Source organism: Hemiscyllium ocellatum, chromosome 20, assembly GCF_020745735.1.
Source record: "Hemiscyllium ocellatum isolate sHemOce1 chromosome 20, sHemOce1.pat.X.cur, whole genome shotgun sequence".
NCBI classification, from domain to species: Eukaryota; Metazoa; Chordata; class Chondrichthyes; order Orectolobiformes; family Hemiscylliidae; genus Hemiscyllium; species Hemiscyllium ocellatum.
In genome coordinates this window covers 8223390-8248383 of record NC_083420.1, presented here as the reverse complement: position 1 = coordinate 8248383, position 24994 = coordinate 8223390, and the positions used below count along the sequence as shown (strand labels likewise).

At 42.8% G+C, this 24994-nt stretch overlaps 1 protein-coding gene across 2 annotated transcripts in view; it reads right to left on the bottom strand.

Annotated features, from left to right (window-relative positions):
- The window catches only part of LOC132825129 (rhomboid-related protein 1-like), a 228933-nt gene that overhangs the window by 65788 nt on the left and 138151 nt on the right, over positions 1-24994 (bottom strand). For both annotated transcript variants that reach the window (XM_060840127.1, XM_060840128.1), the window contains exons 3-4: positions 22012-22160; positions 5148-5260 (exon numbers count right to left, since the gene is read on the bottom strand). In XM_060840127.1, the coding sequence (XP_060696110.1) occupies positions 5148-5260; positions 22012-22160 (262 nt within the window). The remainder of the gene's footprint in view (positions 1-5147; positions 5261-22011; positions 22161-24994) is intronic.

The following is a 24994-nucleotide window of genomic DNA, read 5'->3' as shown; positions in this document are numbered from 1 at the left end:
TATTCAGCCTCTCCCTGTGGCTTAAACCCCCTAACATTGGCAATACCTTTTTTGAACTGAAAATGTGTTGCTGGGAAAGTGCAGCAGGTCAGGCAGCATCCAAGGAGCAGGAGAATCGACGTTTCGGGCATGAGCCCTTCTTCAGGAATGAGGAAAGTGTGTCCAGCAGGCTAAAACAAAAGGTAGGGAGGAGAGACTTGGGGGAGGGGCATTGGAAATGCGATAGGTGAAAGGAGGTCAAGGTGAGGGTGATAGGCTGGAGTGGGAGTGGGGGCGGAGAGGTCAGGAAGAAGACCTTTTTTGAACCCTTTCAAGTTTTGTACATAATGTTTCCTATTCAATACCCAGGATTCAAAGCGAGTTTACAAAATACAACAGAAAAAGTCAGACCTTAAAAGTTAAATCTATAATGGAATGATTGGCGGGCTTGCTCTTTGCATGTTTCGAATATAATCATTGCAAATGGCACTCAGAGGCACTTCTATGTTGAGAGCTCCTTTTATATATTGCTTCCTGCACACTCTAGATTGGGAAGGCATTAGCTAAGCCATTCTGAACATGGAAGGGATTGAGTGTACTTATCCATTTTTAATAAAAGTTAAGGAGAGATGCCATGGGAACCGAATACTCTCTGGTTGAATGCACCTATTACCCTTATTACTCTTGGTTAAGGGCAATAGAAGTTGGAACTTTCCATGACTCCAAATGTTGTAATAATTACATGCTTTAATAGAGGAGCTGGAAAATTATCTGGCCATGAAAAAGGAAGGACATACACTTAAGTAAGTTGTGGTGAAAATATAATTCCACTAAAAGGTGCATGAAAGAATTACAACCTCAAACAATCAATGCTCCACTGTGTTTTAGCCATCTATCTGATCTGTGACTTTGAGAGTGAATTCACACTGGAAGTGTAGGAATATTGCTGCCTATAATTGCATACAAATGTTTAATGCATTTGTAAGACATCCTGTCCTACATTTTAAATGGGTGGGTTACCAACTGAATTAAATAGTGGACAGAGGAATCCGATACAAGTATATCAAGCATTTGTCCACAACATTAAAATTAGGGGCTTTACAATCTTAGTTCCCGAGCTGTTTGATTAAGATCCTACGAATGTCATTGGTACTGGATAATTAGACAGTATTTAGCATTTTAGGCACATTCTGCAATTTTTCACTTAATTTCCTATTATTATCAGGAATAAATATGGTGTTTTCCTTTTCTCAGAAGAAGCTGTCATGATGTTTAATATTATTGTTTGTCTGGAAGTGATCACAATATAATACAGTGAAAGAGGAGATTTATTAATGTTTATCTGTTTTTCGTATCATGTTTGTTAAGAAGCATGTACATAGGTGTATGCGTTTAGAAGGCCTGCATGAGGCATTAGCTTGAAAGATTTTACTCTGGGATTTCCCTGATTTGCTTCAATCTCATCTGAAGCCACAAGTTGTTTGCAGACAGGGTTAGAAGATAGGAAGAATGTGCAGGGAAGACCACCTGACATGTACTATCCCACAAGCAGAAACATTTACATAGCACCTTGTACAACGAGCAGATGTTTCTCAAGGTTCCTGACAACCTAGTAGCATTACTCTTATAATGCAGGAAATGCAGCAGCTCATTTGCACTCAGAAAGCACCCCAAAAATCAGTGTGATAATAATTTGTTTTATGTGATGATGATTGAGGGTAGCAAATTAGACTGTTATCAGGTATAACTCCCTTGTTCTTCTTTGAGATGGTTCCATGAGATTTTTACACTTGCTCAAGCGTGCAAATGGAGCCTCGCTTTATCATAGAACTCCTATTGGAAGCAGGCCATTCGTCCCATCGAGTCCATACTAATCTTCCGAAGAGCAGCCCACCCGGACCCACTTGCATTTGCCAGGGCTAACCCACCTGCATTTCCCAGGGCTAACCCACCAAACCTGCACATCTTTGAACTAACAGGTTTATTTGAAATCCAAAAGCCTTTGGGAGTTCAAATTAATCCATTGGACTAAAATCAGGGGTTGTGTGACTTCCAACCTTGCTCACTCCAGTTGCTCCACATCTTTGGACTGTGGGAGGAAACCGTAGCATGCAGAGGGAACTCAGATAGACCCAGGGAGAATGTGTAAACTCCATACAGACAGTCACCCGAGAGTGGAATCAAACCTGGTGCTGCGAGGCAACAGTGCTAACCACTGAGTCACTTTGCTGCTCTATTTAACACCTCAGCTGAAAGAACTGTCTTTTCAGAATTGCAGCGCTCCCTCTGATCCACACTGGAGTGTCGGCCTTGATTGTTGTGCTCAAGTCCCAGCATGGGAATTGAAACTGGAACCTTGTAATGCAGAGGTGAATGTGTAACAAACTGAACCAATTCTGATATAGTTTGTCAATTACCTATTTCAAATATCTTCCAAAATAATCCTTTGTATCTTTAATCATCCAGTTAACCAAGTTAGCTGAGTTTTAAGTTGTATTGGCACTTTCAGCTAGCGACTTAAAAAAAAATCGATATTGAGCATTGAAAATTCTTGAGTCAGAAGACAGGAACACAAAGTGCAACTTTGACACAATACTGCATTCTGATCAAAGGCCATCACAGTGAACTGTGCATGGATTATTCCAAACCTGTGAATGACGCAGACAGCAGTGAGAAAGTTAAGAAAATACAGCAAGAATCAGAAAATATGATTCTCAATGAGCAGAAAAAGAAAGTCCAATTTTCCACTTAAAGTTTTAACGGCCACATGGGAATCTCACTGCAGTGGAATGTGAGTACTCCAGATGCTGGAGATCAGAGTCGAGAGTGTGGTGCTGGAAAAGCACAGCAGGTCAGGTAGCATCCGAGGAGCAAGAGAGTCGACGCTTCAGGTATAAGCCCTTCATCAGAAATGAGGCTTGTGGGTTGGGGCTGAGAGATAAAAGGGAGGGAGGTGGGGCTGGGGGGAGGTAGCTGGGAAAGTGATAGATGGACGAAGGTGAGGGAAAAGGTGATAGGTCAGAGGGGGGCAGTGATGGACGGGTCTGAAGGGCGGTGCCGAGTTGGAGGCTTGGGACTGGGATAATGTGGGGGGAGGGGAAATGAGGAAGATGTTGAAATCCACATTTGATTGCAGGATCCCAAGGTGAAAGATGAGATGTTCCTTCTCCAGGCGTCGGATAATAACAGTTGGCGGTGGAGGCAGCCCAGGACCTGGGTGCCCTTCGTTCTGTCTCCCTGATGTAGAGGAGACCACATCGGGTGCAACGGATGCAGTAGATGACAATGGGAGAAGCGTAGCTGAGTTTCTGACTGATGTGGAAAGATCCCCTGGAGCCTTATACAGAGGCGAGGGGAGTGGTGTGGACGCAGGTTTTGCACCTCCTGTGGTGCCAGGGGTGGGGTGGACCCAGTGTGGTCTCCTCTACATCGGGGAGTCGGGATGCCTTCTTGCGGATCATTTCAGAGAACATCTCTGGGACACGTGCACCCACCAACCCCACCACCCCTTGGCTGAACACTTCAACTCCCACTCCCACTCCATCAAGGACATGCAGGTCAGGGCCTTCTCCACTGCCAAACTGTTATCGCCGGAAGCCTGGAGGAGGAACGCTTCATATTCTGACTTGGGACCCTGCGACCATCTGGGGATAAATGTGGATTTCAACAGTTTCCTCATCACCGCCTCCTCCTGACCTATCACCTTCTCCCTCACCTTCGTCCACCTATCACTTTCCCAGCTACTTCCCCCCCAGTCGCCCTCCCCCCCATCCCATTTATCTCTCTGCCCTGATCCACAAGTCTCATTCCTGATGAAAGGCTTATGCCCGAATCGTCAATTCTCCTGCTCCTCGGATGCTGCCTGACCTGCTGTGCTTTTCCAGCACCACACTCTCGAATCTCACTGCAGTGACCCTGTCTGTGTGTGCCAACATCTCTTAGCTCACTAACCTCGCCTGACTTACATGTAGGCTGCTATTTTCCAAGGAATAGGAGAGAGATGAGACCCTGCCAACTCCCGACATCAAAGTTGGAAAATCGAAGACAGTTACTTGTCAGCTGCAGCTCTCTGTGCTTCCAGGTTGACCAGCAGTTTCCAACACCTCAGGGCATGTTCCATGGATGGTGGCCATCTGCACCATCCCGACCCCCGTCCACGTGGAAGTCAACATCACCAAAGTAACTCGCCATCGGGGCACATCTCTGACTAACTCAGCGTATGTTCCAACATTTCAATACTATGCTGCGAGACTCAGTGACACCTTCACAGCTAGGTTGCTGTGCAATAAGGACAGTCAGCTATCTCATACAGAACACAGCGCCTCTTAGAACTCCTAGCTTACATCCCATACACTCACTCACTTTACGCTCATTGAGATATCCACAGGATCTCTGCATTGCCTTTTAGCCCATTGCAACTTCAATCAGAACTTACAGACACAGAATAGTTCTGTCTTGCCTTTACTGCCGAGAGAAAGCCAAGCAGCTTGTCATGGTTGTCAGCATTGATCAGTCAAGGAGGGGGACATGTTGCAGCACAGCACTGTGCTAACTATTGTAGGGTAACGTATATGAGTGTTCAGCTCAGGGTTATGATGAAATACTCACCGCTGCTTGCTTAGAAAAGTACAGCATCAGCAATACTGAAGAGAACCACAAGACCTTACTGGCCAAAACTCTGTACTTGTTCACTGTTCAGTCCCAAACCCGTTATCCAACACCTCCCTCACTGTCACACTCCAATGAATCTCCAGGATGTACAGTAGTAATTCTCCATCCTTACTCTGACAGCTATGCTCAACCGTGGCACCAGAGAAAGATAAGAACAGCAAAATCATGGGAATTCTGTCAACTCCAAGTTGTGTCCCTTGGCTGTATACTGCTTTTTATTCACTATCATTGGGTTAATATCCTGGATTTCTCCACCAAACGTTTCTGTGGGAACAACATGACCAAAAAGACAGCAGTGATTGGCGTTATCCCTGACATCTCAGGGTAACAGGGAGAGACAGGAAATGTAGCCTAGCTAAAATCTCCCACGTCCCAAGACCCAGTGGAAAAATGCCGGTCCCAGCTGAGCAATGCTGCTGTCTGTGTTAACAATTGTTTAACATGAGCCTTACCTGACTGAAACAATAGTGCGTGGGTTTACCAAAGGGCAGGCTCACCTGCAAGAACACCTGCCAGGTACAGCAGGCCAATGCGCATAATCCCATGGACCATCTCCAGGGGCACTCCAATCATCAGCTGCAAGAAAGCATTGAACCCCAGTTGTTCCAACCTGCAATAACCACAAGAGCCTGCATTAGAGTCAAGCATTTCACAGGATGCATGAATGTAAATGTTAACATTCAGTGAGCTCTGCTCATAATTATGTTTAATTATTACTAGAAGCCCATTGTTCTCTACCTGCAGCTAGTTGATTTAATCGTAATCCCACTGACATGCAGAGTGGGGGGATTGTGGAATTCTCTGTAACAGAAAGCAGTTGAGGCCAAAACATTGAAAGTTTTCAAGGAGTTACAAAGTTAAAATCACACAACACCAGGTTATAGTCCAACAGGTTTAACTGGAAGCACACTAGCTTTCGGAGCGACGCTCCTTCATCAGGTCACCTGATGAAGGAGCGTCACTCCGAAAGCTAATGTGCTTCCAATTAAACCTGTTGGACTATAACCTGGTGTTGTGTGATTTGTAACTTTGTACACCCCAGTCCAACACCAGCATCTCCAATTCAAGGAGTTAGGTAGCATTCATGGAGCCAAAGGGATCAAAGGGTATGGGGAGTTGGATGGTCAGCCGTGATTATATTGAATGGTGGAGGAGGCTAGGATGGCTCTGATTAACAAGGTTAGATCTCATGGAATACAGGAAGAACTAGCCATTTGGATACAGAACTGGCTCAATGGTGGTGGTGGAGGGTTGTTTTTCAGACCAGAGGCCTGTGACCAGTGGAGTGCCACAAGGATTGGTGCTGGGTCCTCTATTTTTTGTCATTTACATAAATGATTTGGATGTGAGCATAAGAGATATAGTTAGTAAGTTTGCAGATGACACCAAAGTTGGAGGTGTAGTGGACAGCGAAGAGGGTTACCTCAGATTACAACAGAATCTTGACCAGAGGGGCCAATGGGCTGAGAAGTGGCAGATGGAGTTTAATTCAGATAAATGCGAGGTGCTGCATTTTGGGAAAGCACATCTCAGCAGGACTTATACACTTAATGGTAAGGTCCTAGGGAGTGTTGCTGGAGTGCAGGTTCATAGCTCCTTGAAAGTGGAGTTGCAGGAGATAGGATTGTGAAGAAGGCGTTTGGTATGCTTTCCTTTATTGGTCAGAGTATTAAGTACAGGTGTTGGGAGGTCATGTTGCGGCTGTACAGGACATTGGTTAGGCCACTGTTGGAATATTGTGTACAATTCTGGTCTCCTTCCTTTCGGAAAGATATTGTGAAACTTGAAAGGGTTCAGAAAAGATTTCCAAGGATGTTGCCAGAGTTGGAGGATTTGAGATATCAGGAGAGGCTGAACAGACTGGGGCTGTTTTCCCTGGAGTATCGGAGGCTGAGAGGTGACCTTATAGAGGTTTACAAAATTATTAAGGGCATGGATAGGATAAATAGACAAAGTCTTTTCCCTGGGGTGGGGGTGTCCAGAACTAGAGGGCATAGGTTTAGGGTGAGAGGGGAAAGATATAAAAGAGACCTAAGAGGCAACGTTTTCACACAGAGGGTGGTACAGGCATGGAATGAGCTGCCAGAGGATGTGGTGGAGGCTGGTACAATTGCAACATTTAAGAGGCATTTGGATGGGTATATGAATCGGAAGGGTTTGGAGGGATATGGGCCAGGTGCTGGCAGGTGTGATTAGATTGGATTGGGCTATCTGGTCAGCATGGACGGGTTGGACCGAAGGGTCTGTTTCCATGCTGTACATCTCTATGAATCTACTCCGGTTCCTGTTTTCTATGTTGCAGCAAATCTTCTCAAAATACAAATAAGTCTTGGTCGTACCTCTCATATAGAGTCATAGACTCCCTACAGTGTGGAAGCAGCCATTTGGCCATCAAGTCCACATATCCCCCAGACCCACCCCTACCCACATTCCCCATGGCCAATCTACCTAACCTGCACACCTATGGACTTTGGGAGGAAACCCACACAGACACAGTGAAAATATGCAAACACCACGCAGTCACCTAAGGCTGGAACTGAACCCAGGTCCCTGGTGTTGTGAGGCAGCAATGCTAACCCCTGAGCCACCATTCCACCCCAATTGAGTCATCCAGCATGGAAACAGACCCTTCGGTCCAACTCACTCATGCTGACTCACATCCTTGTCTGATCTGGTCCCATTTGCCAGTACTTGGCCCATATCCCTCTAAACCCTTCCTATTCATAGATCCATCCAGAAGCCTTTTGGATGTTGTAATTGTACCAGTCTCCACCACTTCCTCTGGCAGCTCATTCCATACACGCACCACTGTCTGCGTGAAAAATTTACCCCTTGGGTCCTTTATAAATTTTTCCCCTCTCACCTTAAACCTCGACCCTTTAGTTCTTGGACTCCCCCACCCCAGGGAAAAGAGCTTGCCCATTCATCCTATCTATGCCCCTCATGATTTTATAAACCTTTATAATGTCACCCCTCAGCCTCCGATGCTCCAGGGCCATTCTTTTATTGTGTCCCTATGTGATGGAAGTGTTTGTCAGGGAATAGCCCAAAGTTGGACTCATGATTGAGCCTAATGTCACCTCAGGCTTTAGCCTCATGTGTGGACACAGTGTTGGCAACTGTCCCACATCAGTCCCATATCACCCTCCAAAATGCTGACTGGCCACTTCCACCAGACTACAGTGTGTGATTGATTCCAATCGATCATTCTTAACAGCAGGCATCATCTCCCTCCTCTACAACAGCGGTTTGTACCAAGACCATGCGATTTACACTGGGGAGAAAAACGACATTAAATAATAGTTCTCTAAATATCACACTCATGAATGAGCAACCCGGGGGAGGGAGTGCCCAGTTAGGGGTCCGAGTGGTCACAGTGTCCCTCCCTCCCCCAATAGAAGATGTCAGAGTTTGAAGCAAACAATTAAAAAGGTGTAGAAATGGAAGTCTCAGAGGGTCTGGCAAACTATGGATCTTTCGCTGCTCACTGGATGCTGCCTGAACTGCTGTGCTCTTCCAGCACCACTGATCCAGAAACTATGGATCATGTGCCTCTTGACTCATGGTATAAAATATCAAAAATTAGAGGCAGAAAACAGATTGGATTTGTGGAAACCTCACAATCAAAATGACTGAAAGCAACAAGCCTCCTTCAATAAAAAGGTGGTGAATTGAAAGAACTTGATGTTTTAAACAGGACAGTTCAGTTGATAGGCTAAGACATGGTTGGCTAGGATTTTGTCATCAGCATACTGTCTGCAACATTATAACCTGATCCGTGTGTCACTTATGCCAGCTGACCCTTTCCTCTTTCCCAGATAATTCCAATTGAAACTCGCAGAGTCAGCAGTGTGCATGGAAATCACACACAATTCGGCAGCTGCGGAAGCTTTCCATTGGTAAAACCTGCTGTCAGGTGACAGTGCAGCAGGCACAGATCATAAAAACAATCTCCTTTACATTGATGAGAACAAACGTAGATTGGGTGACCGCTTCACAGAGCTCCACTCTGTCTGTAAGAATGACCCTGACCTTCTGGTTGCTTGTCATTTCAATGGTCTCACGCTAACATTTCTGGCCTAGGGCTGCTACAGTGTTCGAACAAGTTCCATGCAGGCTCAAGGAACACTTCATTTGCCGCTTCACTGCCTGAGGTCTCAGTATTGCTGTACTTTTTCATGAGCACTGGCTATCTGAAAGTGCTTTGAAACAATATGCAGGGCAGGCAGAAGGGATTCGTTTAATTTGGCATCATGTTTGGCACAACATCATGGGCCAAAGAGCCCACACCTGTGCTGTACAGTTCTATATTCCAGTTCCTGTTGTATTGTAAGAAGATCAATGCAAATAAATTAAGGAAAGCAAGATTCAGTGACGAGAGAAAGGAAAAAGAGGGAGGGATCGAAGCAATGAGGGGAAAAAATAACAAATTTAAACTGACATTTTAAAATAAATACTTCAGACTCTAAAGGAATAGACCTTCAGACTAATAACGGTTTATTTTCTGGAAAGGAAGTTTGATTGGCAGTCATTAGCAATTACCGCATCATTAAAATTTACTCATGTTTTAATTACTAGACTTAACTTTCTCTAACTAATTTAATGGTAAATTAATGTGCAAAGTTCTTAGAAGTCATGGGGAGGTTGAGCACACTATGCCATCTTCGTGAATCTCACAGCAGAACCGTAGAAATTGTCCAGCAACCTGCAGTGATTCACAATTCATGAGCTATCCCTTCCCCACGACACATATCCGGCTAATGAGTACATTGATTGCAGAGATGAGAAGCTTGTCTTAAGAACAGAGATTGAGCAGTTGCTGGGGCAGGACTTACACAATTAATGATAGGGCCTTGGGTGGTATGGAACAGAGGAACTTCAGGGTTCAGGTACATAATCGTTTGAAGTTTGTGTCATGTATAGACAGGGTGGTTATAAAAGGCATTTGGGGAGACATGTTGAGGTTGTACAGGGCATTGGTGTGGTCTCTTCTGGAATATTGTGTCCAATTTAAAGCCAAGATAGATTTTTTTTGAACAATAAAGGAATTAAGGTATATGTGAGAAGGCAGGTAAATGAAGCTGAGGCCATAAAAAGATCAGCCCTGATCTTATTGAATGGCGGAACAGGCTCAAAGGGCCAGATGACCTACTCCTGCTCCTTGTTCTAATGTGTGTCCTTATGTAACTCTGGTCACCCTGATATAGGTAGGATATTATCAAGCTAAAGAGATTTACCAGGATATTGCCGGGTATGGAAGGTTTGAGTTATAAAGAAAGGGTGGAAACGCTGGGACTTTTTTCACGTGAGCATAGGAGATTGAGAGATGACCTTATGGAGGTTTATAAAATCATAAAGTGTATAGATAGGGTTAATGGTAGGTAACTTGTTCCTAGGATGGGGCATTTCAAGACTAAGGGGCATATTTTTAAGGTGAGAGGAGGGAGATTTCATAAAAGACATAGGGACACATTTTTCACACAGAAGGTGGTTCACACATGGAATGAACTTCCTGAGGAAATGATGGATGTGGACACAGTTACCACATTTCAAAGATATTTGGATAATTACATGAATAGGAAAGGTTGGAAGAATATGGGCCAGGAGAAGGCAGGTGGGACTAGTTTAGTTTGATTAGATTAGATTACTTACAGTGTGGAAACAGGCCCTTCAGCCCAACAAGTCCACACCGACCCGTCGATGCACAACCCACCCATACCCCTACATTTACCCCTTACCTAACACTACGGGCAATTCAGCATGGCCAATTCACCTGACCCACACATCTTTGGACTGTGGGAGGAAACCGGAGCACCCGGAGGAAACCCACGCAGACACGGGGAGAACGTGCAAACTCCACACAGTCAGTCGCCTGAGTCGGGAATTGAACCTGGGTCTCAGGAGCTGTGAGGCAGCAGTGCTAACCACTGTGTCACCGTGCTGCCCACAAAGGATTACCTTTAGCATGAACGGGTTGGACCGAAGGGTCTGTTCCTATGCTGTATGACTCTATTCTCTGGAATTTATATGAATAAGAGGAGATCTAATTGAGGTACATAAGATGCTAAAGGGGATTCATAAAGTCGATGCACAAAAGATGTCTCTTCAACTGGCACAATATAGAAGGAGGTTATGATTTAAGCATAACGGAGAGTAGATTTAAAATAGATATGAGGAGAAATTATTTCTCTCAAAGGGTCGTGAATCTGCATAATCCACTACTCAGTGTATGGTGGATGGTGGGACATTGAATGAATTTAAGGAGGAGATGGACAGATTTTTAATTAGTAATGGATGGGAGGATTAACAAGAAAAAAACAAAGAACAAAGAACAATACAGCAGAGAATCAGGTCCTTCTGCGGACATATTCTGCTCTTCCATATTAAAACTTTCCGAATCCATATTCTTCTATTCCTTTCTCATTCATGTTATGGAAAGCAGGCAGGAAAATGGAGCGTTTGGGGCCCTGGATGGAAGTGAAGAGAGTGGTGTACTAACAGGTTTTGCATTTGAATGACGTCAAGCTTCTAGAGTGTAATTGGAGCTGCATCCATTCAGGCATGTGGGGAGTATTCCAATATACTCCTGACTTGTACCTTGTAGATGATGGACAGGCTTTGGGGAGTCAGGAGGTGAGTTACTCACCACAGTATTCTTAGCCTCTGACCTGGTCTTGTAACCATTGTATTTATATGGGGAATCCACTTGAATTTCTGGTCAACAGTAACCCCCAGGATATTGATAGCAGGGGATGCAGCAATTGTAACATCACTTAATTCAATGGTTAGGTTGTGTCTTATTGGTAATGATCATTCCTTGGCATTTGTATGGTGAAAATCTTACTTGTCATTTGTCAGCCTAAGCCTGGATATTTTGCAGATCTTGTTGCATTTGAACACAGACAACTTCAGTATCTGAGGAGTTGTGAGTAATGCCGAATAGTGTGCAATCATTGGCGAACATGTACGCTTCTGACCTTATGATAGAGGGAAGGTCATTGATGAAACAATTCAAGATGGTTAGACTTAGAACACTACCTTGAGGAAGTCTTGCAGAGATGACCAGGAGCTGAGATGATTGACTTCCAACAACCACAGCCATCTCCTTGTCTGCCAGGTATACCTCCAACTAGCAGAGAGTGTGCTTCCTGATAACCATTGATTCCAGTTTTGCTAGGGCATTTTGATGCCACGCTCAGTTGAAAGCAGCCTTGATGTCAAGGGCTGTCACTCTCACCTCACCTCTGGAATTCAGCTCCTTCATCCATGTTTGGCTGTAATGAGGTCAGGAGCTGAGTGGCCCTGGCGGAACCCAAACTGGGTGTCACTGAGCAGGTTATTGTTAGTAGTGTTGCTTGATAGCACTGTTGATGACACTTTCCATCACTTTATTGATGGTCATGAGTAGCTTAATGGAGCAATTTGTCTTGCTTTTTGTGTACAGGACATACTGGGCAATTATCCACATTGTCAGGTAGAGACCAGTATTGTAACTGGAGCAGAAGTCATCAGTTATATTGCCAGAATGTTGTCAAAGCCCAGTGTCTTTGTTGTGTCTTTGTAGTGTCCAGTACCTCCACCATTTCTTGATATCACGTGGAGTGAATCAAATTGACTGAAGACTGGTATCATGCTGGGGATTACTGGAGGAGGCACTTCTGACTGAAGTTTGGTGTGAATGCTTCAGCCTTATCTTTTGCACTGATGTATTGGGCTCTTATATCATTGAGGATGGGAATATTTGCGGAGCCTCCTCCAATGAGTTAGACTTTAATATCTTAAAATGTAGGAGCAGAAGTTAGGGCCATTCAACCTGTCAAGTATGCTCCACTATTCAATCATGCCTGATAAGTTTCTCATCTCCATTCTCCCACCTTCTTCTCGTAACCCTTGATCCCCTTGACAATCTAGAACCTATCTATCTCAGTCTTAAATGTACTGAATGACTTAGTTTCCACAGCATTCTGAGGCAGTGAATCCCATAGATTCACCTCTCTCTGGCTGAAGAAATTTTCCCTTATATCCATTTTAAAAGGTCTTCCCTTTACTCTAAGGCAGTGCCCTCAGGTCCTAGTCTCTCCTACCAATGGAAGCATCTTCCCAACATCCACTCTGTCCAGACACATTCAGTATCCTATAAGTTTCAATTAGATTCCCTCCCATGCCCCCATCATTTTAAGCTCCATTGAATATAGACCCAGAGTCCTCAAACCTTCCTCACATGTTAAGCTTTTCATTCCCGGAACCATTCTCATGAAATGTTCTGAGGAAGGGACACTGGACCCAAAACATTAACTTTGATTTCCCTTCACAGATGCTGCCAGACCTGCTGAGCTTTTCCAGAAACTTTCTGTTTTTCTTTCTGATTTACAGTATGCACAGTTCTTTCGGTTTTCATCTTCAGATTTGCCTGGTCCTACTCCTGCCATGCCCTCCTGCATTCCACACGGAACCAGGGTTGATCCCCTGGTCTGATGCTAATGGTTAATTGGTGGATGTGCTGGATCATGAGGTTGCAGATTGCATTGGAGTAAGATTCTGCTGCTGCTAATGGCCACCAGCATGTCATGGATGCCCAGTCTTCAGCTGCTGGATCAGTCTGTCCCATTTAGCACATTGATCATACCACACAACACAATGGACAGTATTCTCAATGTGAAGGTGGAACTCCTCCACAAAGTCCGTCTACCGAAGAATAACGGGGGTCCATTCAGTAATTGGGCCCCACTGACGCCTCAGCTAAATGCCAAGAAGTTGGATGGTTAACATAGTGAATTGTAAATATCAACGACTCTCTGTTCTTTGAATGTAAAGACAGTATACATCTGAATGGCATCATCAACTGTAAATGTAGCAAAGATTTCTTTGAATAAAATATATTGTTGAAATTTTAAAAATGGTAAGGATGAGGTCAAGTATTTCTGTCTTAGTTCTCCAACCACCTGCCACAGACCCAGTCCAGCAGCTATGTCCTTTAGGACTCGACCAGCTCAATCTCAAGTGCTGCTGCCAAGCCAATCTCATTGAAGGACATTGAAACCCCTCATCCAGAGTACATTTTGCGTCCTTGCCGACCTCAGTGCTTCCTCCAAGTGTTCAACATGGAGGAGTACTGATTCACCAGCCGAGGGAGGACGGTATGTGGTAATCAGCAGGAGGTTTCCTTGCCCATGTTTAATCTGACGTTGTTGGGTCCCAAAGCCAATGTTGAGGAATCCCAAGGCAACTCCCTCTGACTGTATCCCACTGTGTCCCACCTCTGCTGGGTCTGTCCTGCTGATGAGACAGGACATATCCAGGGATGGTGATGGTGGGTCCAGGACATTGTCTGCAGTATATGATTCTGCAAGTGTGACTATGATGTGACAAATCAAGACCTAATATTACAATAATGATGTGAGTGAAGTATAGAAACAGTGCAGTGAAGGATTAAAAGGTATTTAAAAATATGAAGAAAGGTTACTGGAGAACAAAACCGTGTCTACAAAAAGAATATCTAAACATACAAAAAATAAATAGTTAAAGGATATGTTGGCCGAGTAGAGTAGTAAAAGGAAAGCAAATATAGGAATGGCATGAATTGTAAAAGTACTTAACGTTTGTTGTGATAGAAACATGTAATAGTGGAATAAAAAGCTAACAGAGAAGTACCACAATTACTTAGGAGTATGCATTACAGAAGGAAGTCATAACAAAATAGTGGGTACAATTTGCGCTGGAGAGGACACTAGGGCTAGATTTTTGTGCAGTTAGGAAGAGACCATTAATACTGGGCGTGACCCATATGCAGAGCTCATTAGCATCTCCCCAAGGACTATAATCATGACTTTATTAATGAATGACTGAGTTTCAAAATTATCCCAACTGCTTGTTTTTGAGCTCAGTTTGATTGATATCTTAAGTAGATCATTAACGGATTAGGCAGCTTTGTTGTGGGGTCTGAAACAAAGTTCATTTGACTTTATAAGGGAATAATCACTTGAGGTTTAAAAGCTTTTAATAGAAGCTTTTCACTCTCAAGTATGTATAAGTCAGAGTCATTTTCGCTGCTTATACTTTTTCATCACTCGGTGGCTCCTGAGTGCTGGATGAGCAGCTATGGAAACAGTATGTAAGGTCAGTTAGTCCATAGTGGGAATCAGTTGGCATGGAAGTTATGAGTGTGTGTGTGTGTGTGTGTGTGTGTGTGTGTGTGTGTGTGTGTGTGTGTGTGTGTGTGTGTGTGTGTGTGATTAAGCGTATGAGGGACCAGAGAGTCAGAGGCCTAATAACTTCTAAAACAATTGGGCCAATGTCCTAGACACACTTTCCTCATTTCTGATGAAGGGCTTGTGCCCGAAACATCGACTCTCCTGTTCCTTGGATGCTGCCTGACCTGCTGCGCTTTTCCAGCAACACATTTTCGCTCTGATCTCCAGCATCTGCAGACTTCACTTTCTCCCCAATGTCCTAGAGACCTACAGTGAGCTTCTAACCGTTGTACTCACTCTTCCCAATGGCTCTGCTACCGATGTTGATTGGTGTGCCATGCCTACCCCCTTGGCCACGTTGAGCTACTTCTTAACCAAGGTGAGTCTGGAGGAATCGGCAAGTTGCCTAACTCAAGCTGTTTCCAAATCCAGCCCTAGATCCCAGTGATTTGCTTTATAAAACATCGAGAGAATCATAGAATCAATCACAGAGGAGGCCCTTTGGCTCATCAAGTCAGTACCAGATAAAATATACTACTACCTACACTAGTCTGACCTTTCCATACTAGCACATAGCCTTGAATGCTATGACAAGTGATTATCCAAATAATGTTGTGAGCTTTTCGGTCTCAACTAACCTCCAAGGTAATTCATACCAGACCCCCCCCATCCTCTGAGTGAAAATGTTTTTTTCCTTAAATTCCTTCTACACTTCCTATTTCCACTTTAAAATTATGCCCCTTGTCATTGACCCTTCTACTGAGGGGCTCAGATGCTCTCTATTAACCCTCTGCATGACCCTCATAATCTTAATACACCTCTATCAGGTTCTCCCTCAACTTTCTCTGCTGAAAAGAAAACAACTTGAGCTTATCCAGTGTCTCCTTACTGCTGAAATGCAACATCCCAGTGAATCTCCTCTGCACCCCTTCCAGTGAAATCACACCCTTCCTGTAGCGCAATGAACGGAACTGTACTCAATGCTCCAGCTATGGCCTAACCAAAGTCCAGCCCAGCTCCAACATAACCCTTCTGCTCTTAAAATAATTGCCATAACAGTTAACCCAGCATCCCATATGCCCATTAACCTGTCCTGATCGGTAGACAAGCATCTCAAGACTTTCCTGTTCCTCTGAGCTTGCTAATATCTTGCCATTCATTAAGTACTCTCTTGTCTTATTCCTTCTTCCAAAATACAGACCCTTCCATTTATCAAAGTTAAATTCCATCTGCCATTGAGCTGTCCATCTGACCAATCCATTTATACCCCCCTCCCCACCCCCCATAACCTAACACCTTCCTCCTCACTGTCACTACCAGGCCAAGCCTGTATCATCGGCAAACTTATATATCATCCCTCTCACATTCTCATCTACATCATCTATGATACCACAAACAATAAGGGAGCCAGCACTGATCCCTGTGGTATGCCACTACACACCAGGCTCCAGTCACACAAACAGCCTCCTATAACCACTCTCTGTCTCCTATCACTAAGCTAATTATGGATCCATCTTGCCAAGTTACCATGGATTCCATGGTCTTTACCTTCTTTATCAGTTTCCCATGTGGGACTTTCTCAAAGGCCTTGCTGAACTCCATATGAACTACAACCATTGTACTACACCTACCCAAACATTCAGTCATCTCTTCAAAAAAATTCCATTAGATTTGATGGGCATGATTCCCTCTGACAAAGCCATGCTGACTGTGTTGTGTCTCAAAATGAAGATTAAATTTCTCCTTCGCTATTTTCTCCAATGATTTCCCTACCACTGATGTTAGGTTCACTGGTCTATAGTTCCTTGATCTATCTCTGCCACCATTCTTGTAAAGTGGAACCATTTTGACCATCTTCCAGTCCTCTGGCACCTCCCTCCAAAAAAAGAATTTAGGTCACGGTACCTGTAATTTCATCCCTCATCTCCCATAATAGCCTGGGATATAACTCATCTGGACCTAGGGATTTATCAGCCAAAACTTCCAATACCTCCTTGCTTCTCATATCAATCTGCTCAAGAACTTCAGTCCATCTTCCTGAAATCTGGACTTGCATCCCCCTCTAGGGAATAAAAATTTGAAGTTGTGACTTAACATTCTCCTAATATCCTCTGGCTTCATGCATAGATTGTCCCCCCCCGCTCCTTAATACATCCTATTCTTTCTCTTCCCTTTGATGTACCTGTAGAATATCTTGGGATTCTGGCTAATCTTGCCCGCCAGTGTTTTCCCATGTCCACTCTTTGTTTTTCTAATTGCTTTCTTGAGCTGTCCCCTCACTACCTTGACTCCTCTCAGGGAAAGGAAGTCAGAAAGGGAAGGTCACAATCTTTACTATGTTCTTCCACATTGAGCATCTGTAAGGAACTGGAAACTTTCATGAAACTCATCAACTCAGGAAGGAAGATCGAGCTAAACCCTTTGATTGTAAACCTATAGTTCAACATGATCAACGTGTAACCTTCAAGAGCCCAAAACATAGAACTAAATTAATATAAAAAGCAAAACATAAGGATTGATTAGGGACAGGCAGCGTAAATTTATTAGGGGCACATGACAAATTAATAGAGGTCTTTGACGAAAAACAGATTATTGATAAAGGAAGTGTGTAAATAGATTTTCAAATGACTTTTGATAAGATGACAATAAGCGTATTGCTAAAATTAAGATCTACAGTATTGAAAGGAATTTGGCAACATGCCTAGAAACTTGGATAAAGAACCTGTGAGCAGACAACAGCCGTTGCTATTTGTTTAACTGACGCAACGTTACCTGTGGTTCAAGGGCCTTGGACATTACAGGTAATTCTTCTATAACACGATGGTTGCGTCCGTGTGCAACTCCGACTTAAAAAAAATCACGCATAAGGAACAGCGCTTAAAGCATTGGCGATGTAATCACATTACAGTCAATACACGTTTTAAAAGTTTGCACTTCAGAAACAATGACTCCAATTTGTCAATCGCATTACAGCGAATTCATATTAATGAAACGCATAATTTCGCAGAATGACCTGTACATATGAATGAAATGAACTTGAGTACAGGAAGTCCAGTAGCAACATTTGCAGAAGTCACTCAAATGGATAGTGTGCTTAGAGGATTGGAAGAGATTCAGCAGGACCCAGGCAGTTGCATCAATTGGACAGATCAATGGTGAAGCATGGCAGGCTGGCACATAGGTATGGAAGAGGCTATTTCAGCTGCTGACCTGTCCCAAATAATGGCTTAATCTCAACATCCAGGTAGTTCACCATTAGAGAGGATAGGGCAAAGGAATTGGCTGGTGCTGGTACCACTTTTAGGCAGGAAATTAAGTAATCAGAAGAGACAGAGAAATCTTTCATCAGAGCTCATGTAAATAAGGTGATTTCACTTAGGTGGTTGGATGGTTGGGTTTATAATGCAGACTGATATCCACAGTACAGGTTCAACTCCTACATCAATTGAGATCACCATGGTAATCCCACCTTTTCATCCCTGTCCCTCCACTGAGGTGTTGTGACCCTGAGGTTAATCTCACCACCAGTTGTCTCTGTCTCCCTAATGAGAGATCAGGTCTCTGGGATGATGGTGACTTTAGATATAAGAACTCACTATTAAAAACTTGAGATATATGAAGGGGGAAGGTGATGAGGAGATCTGATAAAGTGTTCAAATTTATGTGGAGTTTTAATTAGGTTAATAGGAAAGAAGTATTTTACTTGGTTGGTGAGTCAGTATTGAATATTTAAAAATCACCACCGAAAGAATGAAATGAAAGTTTAGACAAGAATATTTTGCCATAATTTCAAATGTGATGGCAAAAGGCAATCATGGAAAAAGAATCCATGACAACTTCTAAAATGAGTTAAAAAATCACACAATACCAGGTTATAGTCCAACAGGGTTATTTGGAAGCACTAGCTTTCGGAGCATCGCTCCTTCATCAGGTAGTTGTGGAGTATAAGATTGTGAGACTCAGAATTTATGGACTAAAATTTGGATTTCTTACATGGTGTGGGGAAATGTTAAGATAATAATTTTAGTCAACCTAATGGGGACAGGGAGTAAAAAGAGATAAAAGAAACCTGAATATTAATTTGTGATGTGATCAAATCCTTTGTCTCACTCTGTTTCAGCTGTTGCATACTCAGTGCAGTCTGTTCCAGATTTTCTTTTTTGGTAAACACGTTAACTGGGATGAAACCTTCTCAATAGTTCATCAGCCATAAAAAGCTTCAATACCAAATTACATCCAGCTCTCTCCATGGTTGTCATGTTATTGTCCTCAATGAGGTCCTCAGCCAGTGACATTTTATGAGATATCCCCACACCCCCATCACCTCTTCCTCGAGAAGGGCTGGCCATCATTTTCCACATTTGTCTGTTTTATTTCTCTTCTAATTCCATCCATGTTTCTCAATTTTTATTTTGTTTTGACTTAAATCTCAGTTATATTTTCTGTTGATTTTGATTGTGCAGGTTTCAGGGAAAATCTTCAATCTCATTGGTTGAAGAGTCACACTGTTACTTGCCAATTGATACCACATTTGCCCGGACGGAGAACATGGTACTGGGGAAAAGGGCACAACTGTGGAAATGTGCAAGATGTCTGCAGACAGTTGTCACCAAGGTGAATGCCGAATGTCATTCCTTCACCATTAAGAGCAAAATTAAAGTCTACATATTCCAGGTATGCAGGGCTTGATGTGAATTCCCAGCTCAAGAACACAACAGGCCAGTTAGTGAGTATCCTCAGGTCAGGCAATAGACAAGCGCAATCAATATCAATGACTGATTTTCAGTATTAATCCACTGTCTGCCAAGAGTTGGGTGGAGAATCAGATCTAATCATTAATATGGGCAGCAGAAGGCCAGCTCCAAGTCCCCAGTGCTACAGACCCCTGCACAATGTGAGCATTGCTGAATCTTTAGTCCCACAAGAGAGTTAAAGAAAATACTTTTGATCTGGGAATTTGCTTAGTATTGGTCACTCATCTTGATAGGTTTGACCTAGCAAGGAAACCGCCAGCACCACATTTAAACCATTGACAACTTCTAAGCAAGTTGTTCAGAAACATTATGATGTGCCTCTGGAGCAGGTGACAGTTGAACCCAGGTTTCCTTGTCCAGAGGCATGGACACTACCATTGCACCACACAAGCCCTCTTGTGCTGCCCATGTTCTCCAGATTTACTTATTCCAGTCAACTAACTATCTTGTAGGTACGTGTTTTGAATTAACCTGAGAGGGTGTGTTAATGCACACCTCTAGATCAGGTAATAGTTGAACCTGGACCTTGTAGTCCAGAGGCAGGGACACTACTACTACTTCACAGGAGTCCTTTGCTTGGATGGTGTGTTAAAATGACAATGTGGTCTCAGATGTCATAATTTGTAGATTTAAAAAGTAGTGCAGCATCTGGTGATATTTGTCCTGACCAACATAAATGGCAAATATTCTTATTAATTCTTACTAATTTGATGAACAAGCATTCTCACAGCTGATGCATTGATAGAAATGAAGAAGTCTGAACACCAAAGCACAATCAGATTAAAGGATAAACAATCATGTGGGACATGACGATATCTATATTTCTCCCAATATTTGCCAACTCCAAGAAATACACATGACCTCTATGCAGGATATCTGGCATATTGTGAAAGCTGCAGGGCAAATTAAACACAAAATGTGTTATACCTGTTGGGTTTCCATGTAAAAGTCAACTGTTTGAAAGTTAATACAGAGTACTTGTGGATGAATATCTCTCCTGAGAACAAAGATATGATTGCAATGGAACAATAATGCTAATGTATCATGATGCTGTTTCAGACCAGTTATTGCCAGTAAGAAGAATTTTCCGTTACCAACTGTTAGAGTCATTGATTACTACCTGAACCTTACAGTCACAGAGTCAGTATATTATTGGAGTGCAAATAATTCTGTGATTTTGAAACAGGCTCATTATATCCAGGTTCCTCAGGTTTTACATCTCACATGAACATTGTTCATATATCTCACAAATAGAACCCCTTACTCATTTATATCTCCTGTGAACTGCGTACTGTTTATTCATTCCAAAATCCACAATTCCACAAGGCAATGGCCTAGTGGCATTATCCCTTGACTGTTAATCCAAAGATCCAAGTAATGTTCTGGGGACCTGGGTTCATAATCCTGCCACGGCAGATGATGGAATTTGAACTTAGTAAAATTGGGAATTAAGAATCTAATAATTACCAGGAGTCCGATGTCAATTGTTGGAAAAACCCCTCTGGTTCATTAATTCCCATATAGGGAAGGAATCTGTCATCCTTACCCAGTCTGGCCTTGTTAGCTGCTGCAGAGAAAAATTAAACATTTTGCAAGTTACTGGGCTTATGCATTAACTTTCTGTGACAACAGTTTTACATTGCTGTTGTAGCCAGGGGAGGATGAAAAGTTTAAAGAGGTTTTTTGAAAAATTCCTTTAATGGGTGTCACTGGCTAGGCCATCCATAATTAGCCAGAGGGAAGTTCGGAGTCAATCATATTACTATGGGTCGGGGCTCACATGTAGGACAGACCAGGTAAGGTTGGCACTTTCCTTTCCTGAAGGACATTAGTGAGCCAGATTTTTTTTAAAGTTACAATTGATAGCGGTCACCATTAACCGAACTTTTTTTTCCAGATGTTTATTCAAATTTTACCATACTGTGTTTCAAACCCATATCTCCATTAGGCAGGACCTCTGGATTACTGGCCCAGTGATATTATCACTACACAACTGCCTCCCCTTCAATGTGAGGGACCTTTTGCTGCTGTAAGAAATTAACTGAGAGTGGGCACCTGCCTATGGTCTTACCACATGCGCTTGCAGGAATTAAGAGAGGAGCAGCATGTTCAGCAGTTCCACCCCACTAGGGAGGCTGTAACAGAGCGCATCCTCATAAAGTCAACAAAAAACAATAAGGGGGAGATATTTAATGTGTCCCTATCAAACATGTCACACTGTCGACAAAGTCCAGGTTTTACCCCCAGCCCTGATTATCTGTCCTTTCATGGTGTCTGGTGAAGTTTCTGGCTTTCTAACATATTTTAATACTTTACTGTCGAGATTATGGACATTCCCCTAGTTATAAACATAGTCAGAGTTCTGGTGTTTATGAACATTTCAATTCAAGACACAAATCAAAAGTTGTCCGACCTACCCAGCGTGCATAAACATATAGGTGAAGAACCTCCAGACATGAGCCCTGTGTCCAGGATGATACACCAGAGGACTCTTCATGTAGTCTGGATGATAGGTCTGTAAAACCCACTTATTTAGCATGGCTCCATAGCAGATGAATATAACAATCTGAAAGAGAAACATCATTAAGAACTTTAGCATTCTGTTCCCTCAATGTTCAAACAGAAATCCTACACAAATTAAACCAGCTGTTTGCAGGTTTAAACCAGCTCAGACAGAAAAATAAATTGCTGTGAGCAGGATATTAACTTTAGATAAATAAATTGAAACAAATTATTGATAAAGGTATGCCATATCACTAGATTGTATACCATTGTGAGCTGTTTTGCATATTGACAGTCAGTTCGTTCAGTTGGTTAGATGTCTGGGTTATACTGCAGAATGATGTTAGCAACAAGCGCTCCACCCTGCAATGCCTGAGGTCACCCTGACAGATTCTCCATCAAGAGTGGTGACCCTCAAGTTAAACACCCAATCATTTTTCTCTCTCTAATGAGATAGCAGTTCTATAGTTCAGTAGGAACTCTGGTCACTTAAAATTACTTTAGAGATTAATAATTTTCTTCAGGCAAGTTCCACTTTCCAAGGGGGGTGTCAGTTAGTTCAGTCGGCTGGGCTGATGGCTTGTGATGTGAGAGAGACACCAACAGAGGGGGGCACCAAGTCACAGAAACACAGATGACTGAGAATCTCGTCGAAGCATTAGGCTTCAAGGGAATCCATAAAGAGAAATTTCGCAAGTGATGTCTAGTTTTTAGACCTTGGCACCTGAAGGCATGATTGCCAATCTGCTGAAGAGGTGCTGAAGAGGTCAGAATTGGAGGAGCGCTGATTTCATGCGGGGGGGAAGGGGTTGAAGGCTGGAGGAGAATGCAGAGATAGGGAGGATTCTAAAACGAGGTGAGAAGTTTAAAGATGAGGTGCTGCTAAACTGGGAATCATTGTCGGTTATTCAGCAAAGGGGTAATGTGTGAACTGGCCTTAGTGTGAACAAGGGGCAGCAGAGTTTTGGATGATCTCAAGTTTACATCGGTAGAATATGGGAGATTGCCCAGGAGTGAACTGGAATATTCAAGTCGGGACATAACAAAGACATAGATGGTTTGATTTATTGTTGTTACATGTATCTAGATACAGTGAAAAGTTTTGTTTAGCGAGCAGTACAGACAGATAATACCAAACAAAGTGCCTTAGGATGATAGAACAGAGAGAGGAATATAATGTTATGGCTGCAGAGAAGGTACACAAAGAGTGAGATCCACATTAAATTCCATTCAGAGGTCCATTCAGAAACCTAATAACAGTGGGGAAGAAGCTGTGTGTGTTTAATCTTCTGTATCTTCTCCCTGACAGAAAAGATTGGAAGAGATTATAAGTGGGGTGGAAGAGGTCTTTGAGACAGTGGGAAGTCTGGATGAGGTCAATGGATGGAAGGTTGGTTTGCATGATGGACTGGGCTGTGTTCACTACTCTCTGTATGAGGTTCTCAGAAGCAGTGTTTTCAAGATATTCTTGTCCTTTGCCCAAGATATAGTGACCCTCGGGTTAAACTGACCACGAGTCGCCTCTCTCTAATGAGAGAGCAGTCCTTTGGAACACTAGCAATTGTACTTTTTCTAAACTGCCTAGTGTAAAGACTTTTTCCCAGGCTTCGCTCATTACTATTCTGTAAATAGGATGCACAGGGTCAGTTCAAATGGACATATTAAAATACAATGTTTATGGGCTCAGTTAACAATTGTCTGCCTGCTCAGTTACAATGATATTTCTCCCTATGTTTTAGCCAGCCTTCCTACTTTAAGCAGCATTGCTAAAAACGCTTTACTTAGTAATCCACCTCATTTGCTGTTTTTGGAATCTTGTTGAGGATTTACTGGCTGTTGCTTTCCCTATAAAAAATACTGTGGGCAACTTTAATATTGGATGTTAACATAAGCTGGGTAATATCAGCTTGGTTGCCAGCTCAATGCAAATGAAAGTGGAAGAATGAGAATGGAAATTCACTATCAGCCAGGGACACACAAAGTTGCAATTATTCCTGGTGACTTCAATCTAAAATTCATTGGTTGCAAAGTAATTTGAGGTGTCTTCAGAACATTACTTCTGAGAACCTCACCCATGTGTTTGTTACATCCAGAACTGAATATTCCAGTGTACACTTAGGTGGCCTCCCATGTTCTACCCGTGTAAACTTGAAGCCGTCCAAATCTCTGCTGCCTTTTGCTCACACCAAGTTCAGTTCACACATCACCTCTATGCTGAATAGCCAACAATGATTCCCAGTTTAGCAGGACCTCAACTTTAAACGTTTTAGAATCCTGCCCGTCTCTACCTTCTCCTCCTGCCTCCAAGAAATCAGTGCTCCTCCGACTCTGATCTCTTAAGCATCTCATTTGTAATCACTGCAAGACTGGCAATCATGCCTTCAGTTATCAAGATCTAAAAACCGGACACCCCTTGCTAAATTTCTCTGGCTGTCTTCCTCCCACTCCTCCTGTATGAATTCCCTTGAAGCCTAACGCTTTGACAAGGCTCTCAGTCATCTGTGTTTATGTGACTTGGTGTCAAATTTTGTTTGGTAACACTCCTGTGAAGTGTCTTGGGATGTTTTGGTATATTAAAGGTGTTATAGAAATAAAAATTGTTGTTGCTGCTGATGAGGTACTTCAGAGGATAAAATTATTTCCTTACACTTGCATCTCCTCACATTTTTACAGCAATTCACTGCAGATGAAATTGCATCATTGTTCCATTGATCGTATTTTACATCAAGTCTTAAGTTAATATAGAATAATTTCAATAGAACATTAGTGTATTGACTAAATTGTAATCAATTTGACAAAATGTTACAAAAAATCTGACTTTTAAATGAAGGATGAAAGCACTTTTGATTCAATATCTTGCAAATCATATTTATGATATTCAAATGCCAGAGTTAAAGA